Source organism: Larus michahellis, chromosome Z, assembly GCF_964199755.1.
Source record: "Larus michahellis chromosome Z, bLarMic1.1, whole genome shotgun sequence".
Taxonomy (NCBI): domain Eukaryota; kingdom Metazoa; phylum Chordata; class Aves; order Charadriiformes; family Laridae; genus Larus; species Larus michahellis.
In genome coordinates, this window is record NC_133930.1 from 76221099 (window position 1) to 76244430 (window position 23332).

At 37.0% G+C, this 23332-nt stretch overlaps 1 protein-coding gene across 1 annotated transcript in view; it reads right to left on the minus strand.

Moving 5' to 3' along the window:
• Positions 1-2876: 2876 nt before the first annotated feature.
• The window catches only part of SHOC1 (shortage in chiasmata 1), a 53528-nt gene continuing 33072 nt past the window's right edge, over positions 2877-23332 (minus strand). Inside the window, exons 16-29 of the mRNA XM_074568880.1 lie at positions 22988-23095; positions 21114-21310; positions 16658-16730; positions 15161-15230; positions 14385-14563; positions 13750-13855; positions 11851-11962; positions 10742-10863; positions 9679-9772; positions 8534-8665; positions 7672-7821; positions 6334-6502; positions 5558-6118; positions 2877-3296 (exon numbers count right to left, since the gene is read on the minus strand). Coding sequence (XP_074424981.1) covers positions 3196-3296; positions 5558-6118; positions 6334-6502; positions 7672-7821; positions 8534-8665; positions 9679-9772; positions 10742-10863; positions 11851-11962; positions 13750-13855; positions 14385-14563; positions 15161-15230; positions 16658-16730; positions 21114-21310; positions 22988-23095 — 2174 coding nt within the window. The 3' untranslated portion in view covers positions 2877-3195. The remainder of the gene's footprint in view (positions 3297-5557; positions 6119-6333; positions 6503-7671; positions 7822-8533; positions 8666-9678; positions 9773-10741; positions 10864-11850; positions 11963-13749; positions 13856-14384; positions 14564-15160; positions 15231-16657; positions 16731-21113; positions 21311-22987; positions 23096-23332) is intronic.

Consider the following 23332-nt stretch of genomic DNA (forward strand, 5'->3'; position numbering starts at 1 on the left):
GCTGAGCTGGCATAAGGAGCCGCCAAATTACAGAGTGCAGGAGACTGCAGCCGCTGCTGGCCAGCCAGTCTCAACCGCTGCTGTCTCTTGGCTCTCCCGCCCAGTCCCGTGTGGTACCTTTCAGCTGGAGCACCACCGTCCACAGGTGTTGGAGGAGCAGCACCACGTGAGCACACTGCAGGTCCTGGCTGCATCCGCATCTCACACTAGCAGCCCGTAGGAAGACCTGTGCAGCAGTGGTGAGATGGGGGGATTGGGAGCACTCCACCCTGGTGGTTGTTCTGCAGTCCCACGGGAGGAAGACACGGATTCCAGTCATCCTTGCCATATCCCTTTGCTCTCAGGGCAGCCTGCAGCTCAGTTGCTGAGTACAAGCAGGGAGAGAGATGCCAGCAATGCCACCTCTGCCCTCCCAGGCATGGTTGGTGACAAAAGCTGGGGGGCAGAACAAGCTCCAGAACAGGGTGGATTGGCATTGAGGCTCTTGGGTTGCTGTGAGGAGTCAGTTTTACGAAGAGTGCCACTGCTGGGTGTTTTGTGTTGGCTAAAGGAAGAAGCAGCGTGCATCTTGGCAGCTCAGCTTTTGCTGGTCGCCTTTCTAGAGGTACCCAACGAACCTGATGAGCCTGGGCAGCTGTCAGCTTCTGTAGGTAGCAGAACAGGGTAGCTCTTACCTACCCAGTCAACAGGACAACATCTCGTCTCCAACTGCAGGTGTACGTGGGTACGGACTCTTTTGATGAACTGAACACCAAGGTGGCTTAGACAGGCACAAGCATTGCATTTTCCTTCCCCTGCTCTAACAGGTGTCATCTGCAGTAGGGTGGACGACTGTGAGTAACATCTTTGCTTCCTGTACCAAAGACCATGTAAGAGGGCTGTCTGCTGAGCTCACAACTCTTCACACGGCACATGGAGGCCTTCATACCCGACTCATGGCAGCAGGTCCCACGGGATGCCCGCAATAAAGCAAATTAAATGAGCGCATGCATCTGTACACTAAGTGCCGCACACGAGCCACAAGGCCCCCTTGTCTCACTGCCATCTCTCGCAGTCCACCAACAAGGGTCTTCTCCATCTGCAGGTGCCACCTGCCTGATCACTAAGCAGTTTGCAAATTTGATCCAAGAACCTGCTGATGGAGGACCGGTGATTAGGTTTTGTATTGAACCTTTTTGTCTGAGAAGTAGTTACATCCTAATTCTTCTTAGTTATAGATTATTATGGGGAGGGGGGAGAAAGGTGCATCTTTACAGTGCAATAGTAATTTTCATACACACTAAACTGATGGGGGGGGAGAATGTCATGTGATAAATTTGTCAATCTGTACATACCTGGGAGAGACAGAGTCATAAACCAATACAGTAAAAAATAATGGGTCATTGCAAGACAGCCCTTAATTTTTCTTTACTTATTTAATGTAGGCAACATGCCTTTGTTTTCAAAGCGATCCACAGATTATCTGAGCCAGTCTTCCATGATTGTGCATGTGAAAGTTCTGCTGTCACCCTTTGCCTGTGGGGAAGGAGAACATAAATACATAGCTTGGCAGCGGCAGCTATAATTTTCTCAAGTGTGGTCATCTGCAACTGAGACTTTGTAGAGCTGCACTCCCAAAAAGAACAGATTCCTGGGCCTGGCAATTTGGGACACAGTTCTGAAAAACAGAGCCAAACCCATGACGCAGAGATGGAGAATGGTTAGGGCAAGTGACCACAAAAATGGGCCAGAAATAGTAAGCAAACCACATTTTTTATTTAAGTTTTTCTCTTATTCTGGGCAAAATAGGGAAACTCTGGCTTGTTTGCAATTCTACTAAAAGTCTTTTAATGTTACACTTGAAAGCATAGCTTTCAAACTAGAAAGTTTCTAAAGTCTTGCGAACAATTTGCATACAAATAATTTGGGGATATTAGTGTGAAATAAAATTGCTATAATTGCTGTCATAATAGCTTTTAGGAATTCTCAGCCGAAAATCAGCACTCCATTTTCTCTGAAAGACCAAAGCTTTCTCTCCTAAGTGACGGTTTTATTTATCCAAATAGTGAATATGCGCTTAATGAAGGCTCAATGTCAGGAAAGTGTTTTATTGTAAGCATAACCCTGAACTTGGTGGTTTGTTGTTTCGTTGTTTTTTTTTTTTTTTCTTTCATTGCATCAAACTTTAAAAGATTTGTGAGTTTGAAAACTGAATCATCTCAGCTGAAGGCCACTGAACAGACACCAACATTCTAGAGCTGGCAGGCATGCCTGTGCAAACCATGCATGCATTCCTGCAGCAGAATGGAGTTACTGTCTACCATTGCTCCCGCAGATATTTCCACTTTCGTTGCCAGATCTTTGGATGGAAAGTGAGGGGTTGGATATTCTTCTATCTTCTCTCTTCTGTGGCTTGCAACTGAGATGCCTTTTTTTTTAAAAAAAAAAAAACAACCCTCTCTTACCTCTTCCAGCTGTAGCCTACAATATCTGGCACTGCCTCTCAGATGACTCTCATCTCCCTACCTGCCAATGCACTGCAGCAGGTTGAAAAATGCAGATGCCAACAAATGGACCCCACCAGATCATGCAGAGAGCTACAGTCACAGCTTAGTTCTCTGAATCAAATCTACTAGAATCCTATATTTCAACATATCTTGCACATCTTGTCCACAAAACAAACAGGTTGTTTCTGTAGCTTGATTATGATTAAAGGCAGTTCAGGAACTCATCCCATGGTTTCTAAAGGAGCTTTCAGAAGGAAAGGAGTGGAGCTAAGCTCAAGGAACAAATACGAAGGGTTACAGCTGTAAATGCAAGAAAGCTCTAAGACTTTATGAGCAGCCTTGAGATTCAGCAGATCTAGCCCATCTTCAAGTTTGCAAAGCTCAATGCTCAGGGAGCAAACATAGGTGCCTTTAACTATGAGCTTTAGTGTTTCGTTTTTTTTCATTCATATTTTATTTTTTGTATAAAAATTGATAAAGTACCTTTATAACACCCATGAGAACAAAGAGAGAAGCACTAACTGTCCAGATTCAAGGAACTAGTTTGTTTGGTAAAATTTTAAAAACATAGAAAAGAATCTTGAATTAGTAAGGATTCCCAAACCCTAATTTCTCTCTAAAAATGAAAAAAAAAAGAATTTCATTTATTTCCCTTCAAGGAGTTTAAGAATTTTAAAAAGTATGTGTAGTATGCAAATCTCCATTGCATTCAAAAGAATTTAAGACGTGTTTGTCCATCACTTCTTCCAGGGACTCTTTCATACGTCAGCCTCCTTTTTTTGAACTCTGTTACTTCCGCAAATCCTGAATCTGGAAAAGAAGTGGAAAGAAAATATATGTATGATAAACTACAAATACAACACGTATACAGACTTAACTATGTATTTCTCAGAAGCAGTAACAGACTTTAGCTTTAACCAGTATGCTCTCTATGAAAAGTATCAACTGCCATAAATGTAAATGTGTACAAATTAATATTAACTACTACTTACTACTACTGATCAGTTTTATGCACATCATCCTGTAACAATAATACAGGACCTTATACAAAATAAATACATCAACCTGCACTATGCTTAACCACAATATTTCAGTAAAGATTTTAATGCTTATTTCTATTTCATTAATCTTATACTCAGTACTATTCAGTAATTGTGAAAGTTAATTCTTTTTAACCAGTCTTTACAAAAAGTATTGTCAGAAAACTTTAACACTGACCTAAGGATTTTATCTGTTCCCGTGGAAATACTGGCTTGACATATTGGATTAATGGTTTGTGGTTTAATAAATGTTTGATCTGAAGCCTGAAGAAATCCCTGGGCGTTCCCAATGTGTCTTTTTAATTTGACTCTGTACACTTTCTTAAAATTGTGATTCCACGTTTCTTAAATTTGGGACTTCAGAAGGCTTTCACTGTATCAAGGAGGTTTTTTTGCATTAGCATGCACACCTATTTAGTGTACTTAGTTTTCCCCTGGCTAGTGAACGATAAAGTAAAATAAGCCAATTCTTTTAAAACCTAAACCAAAAATCCCTTTTCCTTTTTTGATTAGATTCAGATTTAAGTATACCTTTTCCCCACTGGGCAAGAGAATCACTGAATGCTTATCAAGTTGGAGATCACAGTGTTTTCAGAATCCTGTAAAATGTAATACCAGAAGAATCTGCTCTGATCTCTACTGAAACAATTTTATTTAGAATTTCATACCATCGGTGCCAGTTACAGGTTACTGAAATACTGTCAACTACCCAGCAATACTCCAGGTCTCAATTTTAGTCTCAATGGAGAGGCAACAGGTCTGTTCATAGTTTTTGTATGAGCATTTTAATTTATATAGGCTGAAAATTAAGCGCAGTTCACCATATCCAATTAACTTTTTCTGTCTTTACTTCCATAATTGCCTTAAGCAGTCCATGAAACATAATATCAATTAGTTAATTGTGTTTTCATGAATGACTCTGATGTAATTAGTGAAAGTGTTTAATGCTGTGCTGACCTTGCCATACCACCAAGAAATTTAATGACAGGCAGCAACGGAGAAAACATAAATTAAATGACCTGTACTAGGAGTTGGGCACTTTATTTAAGAAGTTTAACCTTGGATTTTTAAAGAATGTGGCATCTCACCTATAGGGAAACATCAGAATTTAAAAAAACCTAGAATATATGATACAGCAAAACTTAGTCTGATGGGGACTAGTGATGCTTTCTTACTTTTAAGACTCCATGGATACATGTTAGGCTTATCAAAAAAGGTCTCAAGCGAACTATATTTGAGAAAGTAAACCAGGGATAAGAAAATTACAAAAAAAGAGAAGCCTGAAGCTTTTGTGTAAGGACTGTATACACCTTCAAGGTGAACAAAGTTTTGAAATACACACTATACCATCTGTTTGAAGAAATACGCTTTGGAATGATACCAAGACGGCAAGATGGAGAGTTTAGTCCTGGAAACATTAGCTAAAAAAATAACCCAAGAATATGGGAACTGTATGAAACAAACTTAGGAAGTTGTCAGAGTGAAATTCTTACTCCATTAACATTAACATTAACTCCATTTACACCAACTGCAAAACACAGCCATGTAGTAGTATCTAAATTTCACTCTGAATTTGCTGAATCTACTTTTTGTCTTTTAAAGAAAGTACTTTCTAGTCTTTTCTTCCCCCTCTTGTTCAAACCTATATTACAGAATAATCTTTCCCATAACTTTAAAAATAATTGTGGCATGTTTATTATGAACATTTCAGGCACTATCAAAGAGAGAAGAGGCTCAAGCTTATAATATTGGAGAACTAAATTTTTCAATATTTTACCAAGGAAAAATAATGGCAGTAAATATTTTTTTATTATTATTCTGTATGCTCACAAGAGAAAATAAATGCTTAAGAACCTTTTATCACAGAAGAAATATATATATGCAAGTAAGTTTTTTAGTAAATGAAACATCCAACTGTTGGGTTGGATTGGATTTAGCAACTATTTGAAGAAAATACAAAATCTAGTCTTACAGATAGTCCACTAGATTTACAAACAGAATTTCAACAAATTCTGCTTGCTTTGGACATACCTGTTCTATTTTTCTCTTTTGTCCATAAGAATGGTGGACTTTGTTTTCTCTTTCCTTTAGATTCTCTACCTATTTGGTGAAAATTCAGACTCTGAGGCTCATCTGGGTCAACAAACACATCAGAGAGAAAACCACCACATGCAAATGAATCACACAGGCCTGTGGATGAAAAGTCATTCCATGGGGTCTGGTCAATCAGAATTTCTGGGCTCTTAAACGTTGTGTCTCTAAATTCTTCTAGAAAACCCTTAGAGCTCTCCTGGGGTGCATAGTCAGTGAAAGCTGGAAAGAAATCCTCTTTTTCAGAGTTTTTGGAAGAATGACCAGAGCTACAGTGCATACTGAAAGGCTGTCTTTGAACTTGAAGAGAATTCGAAACATCTAGATGAGCAAAATCTTCACAGTCCTTTAGCACAGGAGAGAAATTCTGCTTTATCTCCATAATTATTTCTGATGAACATGATTTCTTTTGCACATAGTTTGGAAGATCAGGGTCAAAAAATCCTTGATGATGATTCAGTGGAGGAATTATGGCTTCGGAATTCGTATGAGACGTCCCTAGTAGAGAAAAATTTGAACCATTCTGTTTAGAGAATGCAAAATTATTTCTGTATATATTACAGAAAACCACGATGCCATCGAGCATTTCAGTTGCAGTCTGTCTCCTCAGAATAACTGACCTTTCTAAGACTAGAAGATAAAGATTCTAATACACTCAGATTTTCACTTTGTTTCAAAGATGACACATTTTCCTAGTAATTCAAGATATTGCCTATGCTTATTTTGTGCCTTACCAAGCAGCTCTAAAGACTGATGATTTTGTTTATAATCTGGATACAATGTGTTGAAGTTATTCCGGTTTTCTAGGGGTGATGCACCTTTCACTGCCTTTTCTAGTGGAGCATCGGTATTTAGGCTGTACAAAGATGTCATGTCACTAAAATGCTGAAACCAAAAAAAAAGATACTCAAGGAGTGTTTATAGTACATGTCCACACTGTCAAAATTAAAAAGTTAATGCAGTTATTAGGATTCTAAGATGTATAATTTTTTTGTTTACTGGAAAGAAACAAAACAACTTACCAATACAGGAGACGAACGTACAGCAGACAATGTGCCACGTGTCTTAAATCTATAAACAGAGTAAGTAATAGCCTGTCTCTTGAAACACAGGAAAATCAATACCTTAATATACTCTGTTCTCTTTCATTAGTCCATGGCTGTAGGAAGTAGTGTCTGCAACGGACTGGCGCATATCATGCATCATAGAGGAATTAAATCGATGAGATCTTTTTCTGCTTTTCAGTCCATAAACATGGCTTTACACATATGCAGTTCTTAAAATAATAAGTACAAGCTGATATTCAGTGCCCAAATTCACTTGCTCCTTCATCTTAACTGAATGCTTCTGATGTAGAAATTTGTCGTCCCATTTTCTTGACTGATAAAAGCTGTGCATTTTTTATCTAATTAGCTGACTATAATCAGTCTATAATTTTCCCTGACTTGGCCCAATTGAAAACAGTAGGACCACACAATTCTAATTCTTCATCTTAATCTCTAGGGCTCTTTCAAATGCTTAGTACTATGAATTTATAAGTGGTGGGTTTACTATTGTGTAAGATGAGGGACAGATGGATGGATGGATGGATGGAAGGAAGGAAGGAAGGGAGGAAAGGAAGAGAGGAAGGGAGGGAGGAAGGGAGGAAAGGAGGGAAAGAGGGAAAGAAGGAGGGAGGGAGGGAAGAAGAAAGGAAGGAAAGAAGGAAGGAAGGGAGGCAGGGAAAGGGGGATGGATATAAGTCTTGGAAATACTTAACTGGAAAATATTTCTTATATTAGGGAAACATTTAAGCTTGTATGCTGATACAATACTTGATACAATAAAGCTTGAATAGGAAGCTGATCAAATGGGTATTTTTCCAGATAAGGAAATGTCCTAATAATTTTCACATTAACATAACGGTGACTTGACAAAATCTGCTGAGAATTAGCAGGCTCAAGATTTTTAGATGATAACAGCAAATGTGCATGTAGCTTCAGATAAAGAAACACAAAACTGTATTACAACAGTGCAAGAAGATTAACTTAATACATAAACTAATTTTGGCCAACCTTTAAAACTTTTTTTGGAACCTCCGGCAGAAGTTCTTGAAGTTGATCAAAGCTTGCAAGAAACAATCTGTTCAGCGAAGATACCTTCTTTAACATAAACTGAGCAACCAGCGGGTTGATACATGGAAAAGTAAGCAGGCATTGCTCTGTCTGGAAATGGAAACTATTTTGTTAGCTTGATATGTGACAAACCTTTTCTCCTTTTTTTCCTTTTTGTTTCTATAGAAAGACATCCCTATGAATAGGTTATATCATAGAAACAGAGCTTTTAAACAATGCGCTTTTATAGCCCCATGAAAACTTTTTTTTTTCCTACAGATGTAACAGTATATCATTTTTGCAAAAGAGTAAGTTCTGCATAGTAGTTTGACAAAAAGCAAGCACAGTCTAAAGATGTTTCTATTCTAAAGGATGAAACCAGGGAATCATGTAAACTTGATTTGAAAATGTATTAGCAGATTTAAGCAATACCATTGATTCAGTAATGGATCAGTACTGATGAATTTGGCTTCCTGCCCAACTAAGCCATTGTATATTTATCTTTTACAATTTGGATAGTTTTTTAAACTTAGTGCCTAGAACTATAGAACTGTACACACTGGCGGGCAGATGTGGAAGATAAATTTCTCTACTGGTTAACTGTGAAAGCACAGGGAAAGTCTGAGCTGCATTTAATTGTGCTGGCAAGGATGATGGAAATGTTATATAAGTAAGTGTGTGTGTGTGTGTATATACACACATAAAAAAGATATATATACGTGTATATATATAAATAAAAGTGCTTCTTCTAATAATATATTATGAGAGCAATAAAAAAACCATAGAACTTTATGAGTGTAATCTAATGGAAAGACAAGCAAACCTCAGATGGCAAGACAGAAAGCCAGGATTTGTCCAACCACTCATGAGGACTGACATTAGATGCTATCAAAATGTTGTCAGCAATCTGACGAATTACCAGTGCCGTCTCTTCAATCCCTGGCATAAGAACTACCTAAAAGTGATACATAATAGTTTTTGTTAAAACTTATACTAAGGAACGTCTTCATTTGCCACAGGAGTTAAATGGGAAAGCTTAACAGTGACCCAGAACACAGCAGCTTGTAATGTTGTGTAATTAAACCTGATCCACGCTTATCATGCGGAGGAACTCCAATCTCTGACCACTAGCCTGGCCACAAATTACACTCCTTATTTATGCAAATCCTATGCAGGTGAAATTAGTTTATCCTATAGGTCTTTTATATGTGATCAAGTTTATGGCTGTATTATGAGTTCCTAATAAAACAGGTAATTCTGAGATGCCTAATACAGTTTAAGAAGACATGTGACACTTTGAAGGTACAAGTAATTTCCACATGAACTACACTGCTGAGTACATGAAATGAAAAAAGCTTTATCCTCTTTTTAACTCTCATTTAACTAGATAAATTTGAAACAAAAATTTAATATGCAAATAAGTAAAAAATTGCCTAAAAAGATGTTACTTTATGCAGAAGAAGTGTTACAGACATCAACTTGGTAAACTGAACGAAACTTTTGCCCCATTTTTAAATGTTGATTATTCTAGATACTGCTTTTTCTGATTTATAATGAAAAAGTACATTTATGTTGTCACATTTAAAAAAAGCAAACCAGCTAACAGCAAAGACAATACACTTTCTTTTCTTCTAGTACTTTAGTAACATAATACTAATCTGAAACCTCAAATTAAGACATAAGCAGGATTAATACATGTTCTAATAATTTATAAAAGTAAAGCTACAACCTCATTTCTTGACTCAGTCATAAAAACACTTCAGCCGCTATTTGAATCTGATTCAACTTCTACTGGAGTCAACACAGTCTTTTCACTGACTTCAGCAGCACTGAATTAAGCTTCTCTCTCTTATTTTAGTAATTTTAAGCTATTTTCTGTTTTTGATGTAGAATGCATACTTGATTAAGCACTTTGGAAACATCATACAGTGAAGATTAAAACAGAAAGGTTGTTATCAAAAAAATTACCTTCACTTCAAAGTCTTCCCACTTCTGTGTAAGTTCAATTAGAGTGGCATAAATTAAGACAAGGTTAAGCAGAGTATCTCCCCTGAGGCTGTACCTACAAAACAGTTTAATTGGACTGTTAATATTTAACATGCACATGTAATAATCACAAAATGTTTGTTCCATGTGTTAATAAATGTCTGTTTCACTTCCTGAATTCAGAATACTAGTACAGTTTGAGCATTAATATCTGTGAAAAGAGAACTAGGACACATTAAGCAACTGAATGCTGAAGGATGCACTACGAAGAAGAAAATGGAGTCAGCCCACAGCAAAGCAAGCCCGTCCTGAAGCAAAAGGACTGGATCAGGGTAAGTCACTGGAGAAAAATCACACAGAGAGCAAAGGTGATGCATGGAAAATTTACCACTTGCTCATAGAAAAAAAAAATCTCACAATAGGTGGTAAAGGAACGTTTATGAACTATATCAACAAAAGCTGTGCTTCCATAGCAAAAGGAGAACTACTGATGCATTGGAAGAACACCTGAAGAATGTCTCCCTGTTGCAAATTACATACAATGGTGCTAACACAGTAATTCATAACCATGTTTTTGTAGCAGTTAATTTACTTCAAACAGTTATAAAGAATAATTCCAGTAGGTAGTATCTTTAGTCTTTTGAAATTTCTGGACCTGTTGATTTGAAATACATCTCACATTAGCATTACCTGCTTCAAATCTTGTTATTTTATGACAACCATTTCTTTATCTCTTGTGTGAGGCTAAAAAGATCCTAAAACATGCAGAACATCTTTGCTAATTTTTTTGGGGTCTGCAGTGATCGCTGTTACTTCTATCATTCCACTGAATTTTTCAGTAGGAGCATGACAACATTGTGACTAAGTGAAATGTCCAAAGCACACTAGAAACAGGAGCTTACAATATTTATATTGTTCTAAAAGAAATGTGTTCCTACAGAGAAATCCAAAGAACAAAGAGTGTTAGCTTGTTCTAAAAGCAGCTTCCTTTAGTGACAAGTTTGTTTTAAAAATACCACGATAACAAAAGAATTTCGTAACTTACTCTAAACTCAGGCTTTCTCTGGAATAGAAAAGAATCCAACAGCATGTATATTGGATCGATAATGCCATCAGCTTTGATATTACATTATCACAGGATTTCTCATAATTTAGTTCTTCCATGCTCTACCATAAATGTAATATAAAAAGTAAAAACTAAATAAATATATTACCATGGCTGTCACAAGCTTTTAATGTGCATTGCTATATTATGCAGAACTTAGATCAAACATAAATACAACTAAATAATGCTGGTATTAAAGACATATCTGGGAGTTAGGAAAACTAGATTGTATTCCCAACTTTTATTTTGTTTGACCTTTAAAAAGCTGGTTCACTGCTTCATGCCCCTTTTTCCCTCTTGTAAAAAGGAAACACTGCTACTAACTTTTTAGGATATTATTAATATTTTTGAGAAAGTTAATAATGCAAAATACTGTTATACCCTCTAATGTACCCACTTAACCCATATAAATCATATTATACCTACAGTGGGTATATAAAGTACAAGATTGATAATTGCAGTAGCATTTGCAGTAGCATGTAGGAATGTCTATCTGTGCTGTGCTTGCAATACTAATTGATTATTTTGTTCTTTATGTATCTTTCAGTAGCAGTTCTACCTGTGAAGTCACCTGCCTTGCTGTGTACCGGAATTTAAGTATTATACTATCATCTAAATGATTACCTTTTATTAACAGTAGGACAAATTATTCTCTAGACTAATTCAGATAACTACCTGAAATGGGAGGAAGTAACATGCACACTGGTAAGAGAATATAGTCACAGATGCATTTAATTGGTTATTACAATATTCCTTTATACAACCCTATTTTCAAGTATGCAACCTTTTACTATATTTAATACAATCCAATATGAAGTCAAATGTTATGCTTCTGTGAAGAAGTGTAGGTACAGACAGAAGAACATTTTAAACTAGTCAAACTGGCACAGAGAGAATTTTGGAGTTAATGAATATGGAAATAGTTTGTGAGACAATGCATGAATTAAGAATAGCTACGAAGAAGAAAATATATGTTAGAAGGCTGCAGATATGGCCTAGAAGTGACCCAATGCATAACAGAATTTGGACAAACTAGTTTCATTTTGTACCTGCAAAAATACAGCAGTACATTCATCTATTGTCAACACAACATATCGATCTGTACTTCCAAAGAGCGTTAAGGGGTAACTACTGCTTCTTTCAACAAAGGTAATGCTGTACCTGAAGAAGTCAAATTATTTTATTAAATCTCAGTTAAGTAAAATAATAATCTCAGCTAAGTAAAATAATACGCTTTTCTTAAAGGAAATGAGAACATACATCTCAATACACTCTTTTTAACTACACAGTCTTTTCACACTTTGATCTTTCTCATATGCTGAAGTTTGCTTTAAGACACATTTGAACAATACACATTGATGTAGTAGTGACTTAATGAAATATTACTGTATTAATTCAATTACGTTGCTAACCAGACCAAATATAACCTTGATATACAGCCTTTGAGTTTACAAAAAAAAGACATAATACAGAAACAAAGAGACATAAATCAAGAAAACAGATACTCTTTTTGAGTAATTAAATGTATACTGCATTTATTTTCTTTCATGATTATGCAGCACAGGGAAAGCAAACTGAGTGAAAACTCCCTGACTGCCATTGGTACGATGCTAAATTTTTCTCAGTGAAGGAGAACTGCCAGCAGCGCAGTGTCCTGTTACCAGCTGTGTGAGCAAGGACTCACTGAACAACACACCCTCAGGGCTTTAGGGGAACCTTGCCTGACTAAGGGGGGAAGTTGAGAAGAGACAATTGTCACACTACTTGGCTTCATCTCTATGAAACACAAGAGATCTAAACCTGAATCTGCCAGCAGTGAGTCCTCTAGGAACTCGTATGGACAATCTGTTCAGACATTAACAAAAAGAGTGAACCATAAGCTCTTCAGAAACGATATAGCTCTTTGCTCACCTATTTAATTACTTCATCAGTGCTAAAAGGAGCTTGTGAGAAAGTACCAAAAAGCATTCCTGGCTATTTAGCTCACGGTCAGGCTGAACGGAAAATCTGAACAGGACAGAGTTTAAAACTGCTTGTCAATTAAGTGTTCAGATGTTAAATGTCAAACATATAATCTTTTTTTTCCTGTTGAACTACAATTAGACACAGCTCAAAAATGGCTTCACAGTTGACTCTAGAATACAGCAAGGACTGAAACTTGCACATCTCTTCAGCAATATGGTGAAATCAACCATCTCTATCTCTGGCACTATGTTCAAAAGATGCTGCTGCTCTGTCCCTTGTTTGTTTGTTGTTTTTTTTTCTCCCCATGATAAAAGGCACTTTTATCAGGTATTTATTATTGTGAAAGCAAAATGAAAGAACATTATTTCAAAGAAAATCATATACATGTGCAATGATTTACAAACATTAAAATTTTTGTACAGGTTAAAAAGTATTCAAAATTAAATGAAAATTAGATCTGAATTTTATGAATAAAGTAGTTTTTGTTCTTAACCTCTCCCAAAAGCTGTGATGCATCGGAAAATGAAACTGTTTTACTAGTTTTCGTTTGTTTTGGTTTTTAGCATAGCTCTGGTAGATAAAACCCAAAAAATAAAAAAAAAATTTTTTATGAAGAATTAAATACGGTATCTTCCAGGCACCAAGAAGCATCAAAGCAAAAAATGTTTTGGGGTAACATTATGATTTTCAGGGAAAAGTAGACAATTAAAAAAGTTGTTTTGACCAGAAGTGCCAACTCATCGTTAAAGTAAACAAATCGGCCAGTTGCACTCTGGTTGACTTATATGTGAATCTATAGAATTAAGCTATCAACTTCAGCAGAAAAATTATCTGCTTGTCTCCTAAAATGCTAATAGTGTAATTGCAATAATGTTCCGCAAAGCCAGGTAGATGGCTACTACATGATATAGTAGGACAAGATACATGTCCTGGAAAACTGAAAATAAAGAGTCAATAAGATTAAACAGGTTATTTTCACTCACTTGGATTCCAAAAGCTGAAGAATGTCTGGCATGTTAAGAAGACCTTCAGTTGCCAGAAATACATACGGAATCTGTACCTCCAGAAGAAAGGAACCACAAGGATTCCCTGAAACATTTTGTATATGTAAGACAGTAGTTTCATAAGCAAAAAACTAAAGATATATTTAGGTATTTAAATAGACATATCTTTTAAAAATGCAGTTTTTATTTATCCCCATTAAAATGTTTCCATTATATGTTTTTTTTTTTTCATTTTTTCAAAATCAAGCCCTTCTGAATCTCTTTGAAATTAGGCTTTAATTTATATTCCTTTGGATCTACAGCAACATTCCCTTAGGACGAGGAAGGGTGGATACAGCTTGTAGCAACTGTAAACAACCTGTAAACTTGGCACAAGTCGTCTATCAAGAAACATTTACGACTACATCCTGGCCAAAACTAAGCTCACGCCCTCAGAAAAACACCTTCCTTTCTTGCTGTATAGATAAATCAGCTCTGTTTCCTTGGTTTTATCCTTCATAATTTGTTACTCACTCTCTTCCACAAGCACATGAATGTAGCATTTTAGGGAACAGAAAATGCTTTCCTCTCATATGCCAGACAAATTGTTTATTACAATTCTGGAGAGCACTTACCCATTTGTACTGTTTCAGGGAGCGTAGTTTTAAAAGTCATGTAAGCAACATTCAGATTTTTGCACAGATTTTTCCAGCAAGAATTTTCAGAATAATCAAATTCCACTACTAATGAGAAGTGTGTCCAAGGGAAGTCAGCTCCGATTTGCTGATTATGTACGATAACACAGGAATATCTACTAAGGCTTAAAAAGCAACAAAATATTAATAAAATTAAGTGCAGGTAGAATTACCCTCAGAACAAAATAAACACATTTTTACTTTGAAGAATTACTATTGTTTAAAGTCTATTTACAAAAAAGAATTTACCCTTCCTGAATTTAAAACTGTAATTTCTTTAAAAATTAATTTAAAAATTTAAATCTGTACTTCCCCTCCTCCTCTTATCTATTCGAAGTGTTCATATTTTCCTGCAACATCATAATTTTTCATTACTTCTGTCTTATGCCATTTTCCCCCCACCTTTTTTAAAACATGCAAAACATGTTTTTCTACACATTTTTCTAAACACGTTTTTATAAAACTTGCAAAACAAAACAAAAAATTTAAAAACATGCAATAAACATTTTCTAAAAGTTCCTCTAAGCCTCACAACTAAGCATCTTCGTAGAGTGTGGACAAACTTCTCCCCTCCTAGAATGAAGCTGTAGATCCATATTCTGAAATTTTTACTCCAGACTGGAAAGTCCCATGGAAATGAACAAAAGTAACAAAAGTTTCACTAACGTTAGTCCCAAGCAAAGACTTCGTTCTCAAAAATCAAGAATTTAACTTACTTGCTTATGAGATCTTTACAGCCTAAAAAGGTTCCTTTTTTCTCAGAATTCAAATCCATAGCTTTTATACCTGCATAAAAAGAATTAAAGCCTTAATCAAACAAATCAATCTCTGCGAGTATGAATCAATGCACAGCAGTAAGCAGCAAATGTGGAACAACACATGATACGAAAATTTATGTATTACATTGTCTGTCTTGATGAAGTTCTATGCAATTTCAATTTGTATTGCACTACTGGGTAAAATGATTTAGAAACTTCCATTTTTGAACCCAAGGAAGAAGCAGTGCGAATAAGTTTCATGTCTCTCAAACTCACAAACCGATTACCTGCAAATGAAAAACTAAAGCCTAGTGCGAAAGGAAGCATCTTTGTCCCTTTATAGTTTAAACTCCTTTACATTTTCTGTACACTTTAAGTTTTACAATTATGACTGGAAGATGTAGCTAAAAAGGGATATTTGTATAACACAAATGCCTCTCTTCAGAAGTTTAGTAAGTTGGATTGACCTGTGTTTGCAATCAAATCTTAAGATCTTAAAACAAATAAAATACTTTTCATTAAATATTACTAGTAAAAGCATTGTGAGCACGCCTCCTTTTCAAAACGTTCTAAAAGGCAGACTTTCTTCTTTTAACAGCACAGGAAACGTAACTGATTTTAAAGGCAAAAGAGCAATACAATACGTGACACTTGATGAGGTTAAAGCAAGAAGAAGTTACAAAAATGGGTTTTAAAAAGCAATATGAAAGGAATCAGTGGCTTGCTCTAAGTATATGTACAGGCTCAAATAACAGTCTTCCTGAAACATGTTTCTTTTACCAGATGAATCTGTGATGTTGAACAAGCTTGTATGAAAATTACACACAGGCAAAATGATGAATTGATGAAAGTGCTGCTTGTAGCACTGGGGGGCCGGGATATCAGAAATAGTATAATTTCTTTCTTTGAGTTTAATAAATTGCTACAGCTTATGCTTACATGCTTAGCAAATTAGCAATGGATGTCTAAGGGAAATCATGATCTGTACCGAAGTACTCACTTAAGATTTTATGCTAGGGAGCTTAGCTAAGACTTCTAAATTCTAACTGCTCTTAAAAAAAGTGCAAGGAAGAAAACTTGTGAGCACTGATCAGCTAAAAATAAAGAGACAATCTAACCAAGACAACAGATGCAATTATAATTAGGCAATGAGCTGCCCACATCTCCTTTGTGTTCTGTTAAATAAATCTTTGACTTGAGTGATAAAATATCATTCGCTTGCAACAGAAAACATCATACCAGAACTCTTAATCAGGGGAAAATAAAATTACAAGAAAGGAAAAAGAATGACAGAAGAGTCAGGAAATGGAAAACAGTGAGAAAAGTATATAGAAAGATTCATGATAAGGAGAAAAAGGAGAGAGACCTGCAAAAAACATACCAACAGGAATGCAGCAAAGCACAGAATAACAGCCACATTTTCTTTAAAAAATACATATAAAAATAATTATTTACCTTCTACTCTAGATAAAGTGTGAACGAGGTCAGCTTTTTCTCTCTCAGAGTCCATTCTTGTTATGATTAGTATCTGGAAGAAAACAAGTAAAAGAAACTCAGTACTGTAAAAAAAATTGTTCTTTCAGCCTGCATACATCTTTCTTTCTCCTTTGCACACAAAGCAAGAGACTGACTAAGCAGGTGGCAAAAATGGAAACCTCAGAATTTTTCAGAATGACAATCAAAGAATCATAGAATATCTCAAGTTGGAACGGACTCACAAGGATCATTGAATCCAACTCCCTGCTCCTCGCAGGACTACCTAAAACTAAGACACTCCTTGAACTCTTACGGACTTGGTACCATGACCGACCATGCTCTCAGAAAAGAACCTTCTCCTAATGTCCAGCCTGAACTTCCCCTGATGCAGCTTCATTCCATTCCCTTGTGTCCTGTTGCTGGTCACCAGAGAGAGGACATCAGCACCTCCCCCTCCACTGTCCCCCTTGAGGAAGTTCTAGACTGTGATGGACTCACCCCTCAGCCTTCTCTTCTCCAAGATGAACAAACCTCAGCCACTCCTCCTAAGTCTTGCCCTTGAGGCCTTTCACCATCCTTGTTACCCTCCTCTGGACACAATCTCATAGTTTGATGTCCTTGTTATATTGAGGCACAAACAACTGCACACAGGACTCGAGACGGGGCTGCACCACTGCAGTATAGAGTGAAACATCCACTCCCTTGCCCGGCTGGCTCTGCTGTGCGTGATAAACCCATGACACGGTTGGGCCTTTTGGCTGCCAGGGCACACTGTTGACTCATACTCAACTTGCCATTAACCCAAACCCCCAGATCTCATTCCACGGGGATACTCTATAGCTTCTTTTCCCTCAATTTGTACATATAAGTAGGATTATCCCACCCCAGGTGGAGAATCCGGCACTTGCTCCTGTTAAATTTCATACAGTTGCTGATGGCCCAGCTCTCTGGCCTATCCAGATCTCCCTGTAAGGCCTCTCTGCCCTCAAGGGAGTCCACAGCTCCTCCTAGGTTATTATTGTCAACAAACTTACTTCATGTACATTCAACTCCTGTGTCCAGATCACCTATAAAAACATTAAAGAACACTGGCCCTAAAATTCAGCCCTGGGGATACCCACTGGTGGCTGGCCACCAGCCTGATGTAACCCAATTTACTATAACCCCTTGAGCCCAATCCATCAGCCAATTGCTCACCTGACATATTAGGGATTTGTCTAGCTGTGTGCTGGACAGTTTATCCAGAAGGGTACTGTGAGAGACAGTACCAAAAACTTTGCTAAAATCCAAACCCACCACATCCACTGGCTTCCCCTGGTCAACTACATGGGTGACCTTGTCTTGAAAGAAAATTAAGTTGCTTAAGCAGGACATTGCCCCCCTGAACCTGTGCTGGCTATGCCCAATGCCTGCATTGTCTCTCAAGTGTTTCCCAGAAGAATCTTCTCCATAATTTTACCAGGCACTGAAGTGAGACTGACAGCCTGTAATTACCAGGGTCTTCCTTCTTTCCCTTCTTGAAAATTCGGACGTTTGCCAGATTACAGTTGACTGGAATGTCTCCAGACTCACAAGACAGTTAAAAAATAATGGAGAGAGGTCCCACAATAACATCGGCCAGCTCTTTCAGTACCCTGGGATGAATTCCATTGGACCCCATAGATTCATGTGTATGCAGCTGGAGCAGCAAATCTCAAGTTCAGGGTTGGCTGGGAGTTTATCATCCCCTGAGTCACAGTCTTCCAGTGAAGGGCTCTGGGGGTCCCAGGGCCCGTTATGGGTGTGGAAGACAGAGGTGAAGAAGGCACTGAACATCTCCGCTTTTTCTACGTCCCTGTTTGTGAGGTGACTGACATCGTCAAGCAACGACCGCTGTTACCTCTGATTCTCTTTTGTTATTAACATATTTTAAAAAGTCCTTTTAGTTGTCCTTCACAGTGCTGGCCAGCTTGAACTCTACAGATGCATGAATTTTCTCCCTACTGTGGTGAACAGCATCTCTCTGGTAATCCTATGTTCCCTGTCCTTGCTCCCAATGTACATATGTCCATACACTTTCCCGCCTAAGTTCCAGAAGAAGATCCTGCTCAGCCAAGCTGGCCTTCTGCCCCACTTGCTTGACTTCCAACACTTTGGAACTGCCTGCTCCTGTGCTTTTAAGAGATGGCCCTCAAAAAGTGACCATCATTCCTGGAACCCAATACCTTCACAAGCAGATTCCCAGGGGACCTTACTAATTAGGTCCTTCAGCAGCCCAAAGTCTGCTCTCCCCATATCCAGGGTTGAAGTTTTGCTGATGGTTTTTCTCCTGTCACCAATGGTGTATGTGTGCATTATTATGAGAGTTGGAGAAACAATATTATAAAAGACATCAGTATCAGAATTCAGTTTTATCAACAAAGCTGTTGTAGAAGAAATTTTAAACTGGAATATTTGATTCAAAGTAAAAATGCTATTTAAAGATATTATCTAAGACATTCTACCACATTATTACTGTCGCACTAGACAGATTATTACTGTCACATTAGAGGCAAAACTTCAAACTGAAGATATCTAGAACTCAGCCTGCAAGATGGCAATGTACTGGAGGGAGGTACTAGATATACTGATGAACTGGAAAGATTTTCCAGACCATACATGGAGTACACTGAAGTACTCCTGCTAGAGATCACTTATCTCTGAGACTCATTAAATACTGTTTAAGATGCAAATGTTGAAAAGTATTAGAATCTACCAAACTGACATAGTTTTAAAAAGAATCACTACCATAGAAGGTGTTTACCTTGTCCACCATTTCAACTGGTGCAAACTGTGTGTGCTACTCCTTACGTGTTGTTGTGAGCTAGATGACATTTTTAGTCATGTTCTGTCTAATCATGAGTACAGAAGAGTAAAGTTCTGCTTATTCTATTCAATTAGCAACTTTCGCTCACAAAGGAAACATCCCATTATAACCCTGCATCAATAACAATTTTGGCTAATAAAGAATAACCAGATTATCAAATTTCATATCATATTAACTGATGCTGATGGGATATAATATCATAGAACAGGAAATGGCTTATTCAATACAACTTTTACTTCTCATTAAAACTGGAATCTCCTTCTGCCTATTCTGGTTCTGAATGCGAGGGAACAGTAAACAATCTTACAATTGTGAATAAAATCATACATATTCTTACATTGCATGGGTGTGTGTGCATGACCTTAAGTTTAAGTCAAGCAAGCAAGTGAAGACTCAGGAAAGTTATAGTTATAAATATAAAAAATCCTATCTAGTGGAGCTCAGAAGAAAAGCAAAATTGTCACTGAGCTAACATTAAGATGACAAAGTTGTCATATGTCTCCTAGTACAGTGTAATCCTAGTATCATAAAGCAAAATGTGTTACTCTTAAGAAGAAAATGACGCTGAAAATCAGCTTAGAGGGTCCACTGAAGGACAGACACCCAGACAATCGACACCATTTTGGTTTGGTTGCTACATTTTCATTTTAAATTCTAAAAGGGTGTACAGTAAGTTATTATATTTTTCTTCTTAGCAAAATTTAATCAAAAGATGTTCATAGCTCTTAGTGAAACTTAACAGAAACAAAAGATGAAGAAAGCCCCAAGAAGTGAAGTATGGGAAGAAGTTAAAATAAATGTAAGTAAACTGGAAGATTTGTCTTTTTTGGCTTTGTGTTCAGCAGCATAAATTCTATTCCAAACAGTCAGGACACTTAAAAAATTATATATTTTATCCCTCCTGTTTCATTATGTGATAAGAATTCTGTAAATAAAAAATAAATATTCTGCAAAGGACAATGGTGTTTTGTACTGCACGATAATACCCAAAATATTCACATATCTGGAAAAAAAAATAATCTTTGGATAACTTGAATCTCCTCCACAGCTCCATCCTCCATGCCTTAACTATCACTTATGGATGTTTGCTTCTTATACAACTATAATGCCAGGAGATTGGCCTGATACATGGGTTAAGCAGGGGTTGTCTATGGATAACAATACCCATGTACTCCATGGCATGTGTGTGCTGAGTCACACTCTGCAACTATACGGTCCTGACTTGTGCTGTGATTCTCTTTACACCAGAAGATTCAGGGCTTCAAATAAAACGTTATAATATAATTTTCCGTAAGTGATGTTGCACAATATACTTACCAGGGTAACAAAACCACCTGCCATAAGATGAAGCACTTCTAATTCATATAAATGTTATTTCAGCCATGCAACCTGGGGAGATCTGATCAAGCAGAAACCTGCACTGATCCTGATAGAGGTCTTAAACTTTATGTTACCCTTATTTAACAGATACTGTGAGTTGGAAAGGTAATAGGTAAGACTTTCTTCCATAAACCAACCATTGTTAAAAGATGGTTTTATAATTATTCACATACTTTGGAGAAGTTTTGTTTGCTTAGAGAAATTGTTTACATTGTTAACCTTAACAACGTGTTCCCCTCCATATCTTTGCATCCAATTTAAAATTTGACACTGAAGCTCTGTTATTTTGGGATTTGTCTCCTGCTTTTTCTGGCTGCTGTACTGCACAATCTTCAACTGCCTCCAGATGTTATTCAAACAGGATTCTAAGATGTTTTTATAGATATCCTTTGCCTTGAACAAATAACCTGTTAATAAAGCAACAAAAGAAGTAATTGCAGTGACAACAGATAATTGCCAAGGTTTGTGTTGAACCTACACATTAAAAATTATGTGAAGGTATCTTGTACAAAAAAGATGAAAATTTAATGGCTCACCAATATAGAAGGATACTATTACTACTAATCAGGTATGTAAGTGGCCTTTATAAAATTGCTATAGCTCCTGTATCTGCTCTGTATCTGCTATACGACTCCAGCTAGAATTGTAGAACATTGCATTCTATAGCTGCAGATACCAGCAGCAGCATTATTTATACTAGTCCCTATAGTTTATACTAAGTAACAGCTCTATATTCCCACTGTCCAAAGCTTTACATGTCCTGTGTTTGCACCACTCTTCATGTTATCACAACTATTTCTCAACTCTGAATGATGCCTTTTGTATATAAATGGTGAACAACGCTTGAGTTATTTGAAAATGCATAAAGAAAAAACACATCTAAGATAACTACGTGATGACTCACATAGCACAGCACAACAACAGTGAGGACTACAGAGCCTACTTTGTATCTGGCTCAATTTTCTAAGTTTTTTTCAGATCTTATTTACTTGTGCAGTTTTCTGTATAAGGTGTTGCTGGGATCTGGGTGGAGGAAGAACTGGTCATTTGTCTCCCTCCCATCCTCCTACGTTGTTTATAGTAATTGTAGAAAAGAATTCTACTTAGGATTCTACTTACATATCCATTCTGTATTTTTCTTCCTACTCTTTTATTGCTAGAAATATTTAAGCGAATACAAATTAATTCCTTGTCCCCACACTTCAGTTAATGGCATATGAATGTTTTCCATTTTACACCAATTTTAAGGAAACACCCATCAAGGGATAATTCAGAGTGTCGGAAGTTAGATGCTCTGAACTGTCTTATCTCCTATAAAGGCAGAAGAAGCCTGACTTTCCTTGGGCACCCATAAAAGTTCAGCTCCTTATGAATATATTCCAATAGATGTATCTGAAAATTCACAATATACAACTATGGGAACTTGACAAGCATGACATAATTTCAGGCATAAAACTGGGTTACAGCAAATTTTCGTATTCCAAATTTGAATAGCATAAGACCATAAAACCTCAAAAAAAGCTTCTGTGTGAGTCTAGTGCTCACTGGACTGTAACTTCAAACTCCCTGCCTCATGATACATTAGGTAATATTTCAGATTTTGCTTAAAATGTCCTCCGTTTTAAGTACCTCATTTCCAAGGAGCCTAAGAATATTTTCAGGTGGAAACTGTTCCCCACTCACAGAGGTGGTCTGTAAACAACTAAGGACCTGCCATTTTTGCATATTTCTCAGTTTCCACATAGAGATTCCAGTGAAAATTTGTCATTCTGAGATACAAGACAACACATTATATATGTGGAAATTCATATGAATGTTTCTTAGCAAATCCATGTAATAATATGAACAGTGGTATATTAGTCATGAACTGAGCATATACACCACCAAAGTACGGTCTACAGTGAATTCATTTCTAATGACAGAACAGAAATAAGGAAACAAAGGGGGTTGAATATCATATTGAAGCTATGCTGGAGGTATACCGATGTCAAAGAATCACAGCCTACATACATGAAGGACTGACTGCAGAATACACACAAAGCATTGGGGTTTCTGGGTATCAGTATTCACTGCTAAAAACAAACCTAGTGCTGTGTCCAAGCCACACGTTAACAGAAGATCTCGAACTGTCACCAACAGGTGCACCAGAGCAGCGTGTCTGAACAGCATGATCTCCTTGTCATCTATTTTACCTTTACAAATAGAAGACACAGGTGTGGTCTGTATAAAATTTCAGAAATCACGCTATACATACGTAACCAACTTAAAAGATCCTAGTATCTCAGAATTTTCATTAAACACACTTAAACAGACATAATCTTGAAAGGTCAGATCTGGTGATCTTGGCAAATAGCTTATAATACAGCATAACTTTTCTCATGGCATTTGACCCAGAGCAAGTGTCACACAGAGAAGTGTTTCTGAAAGAC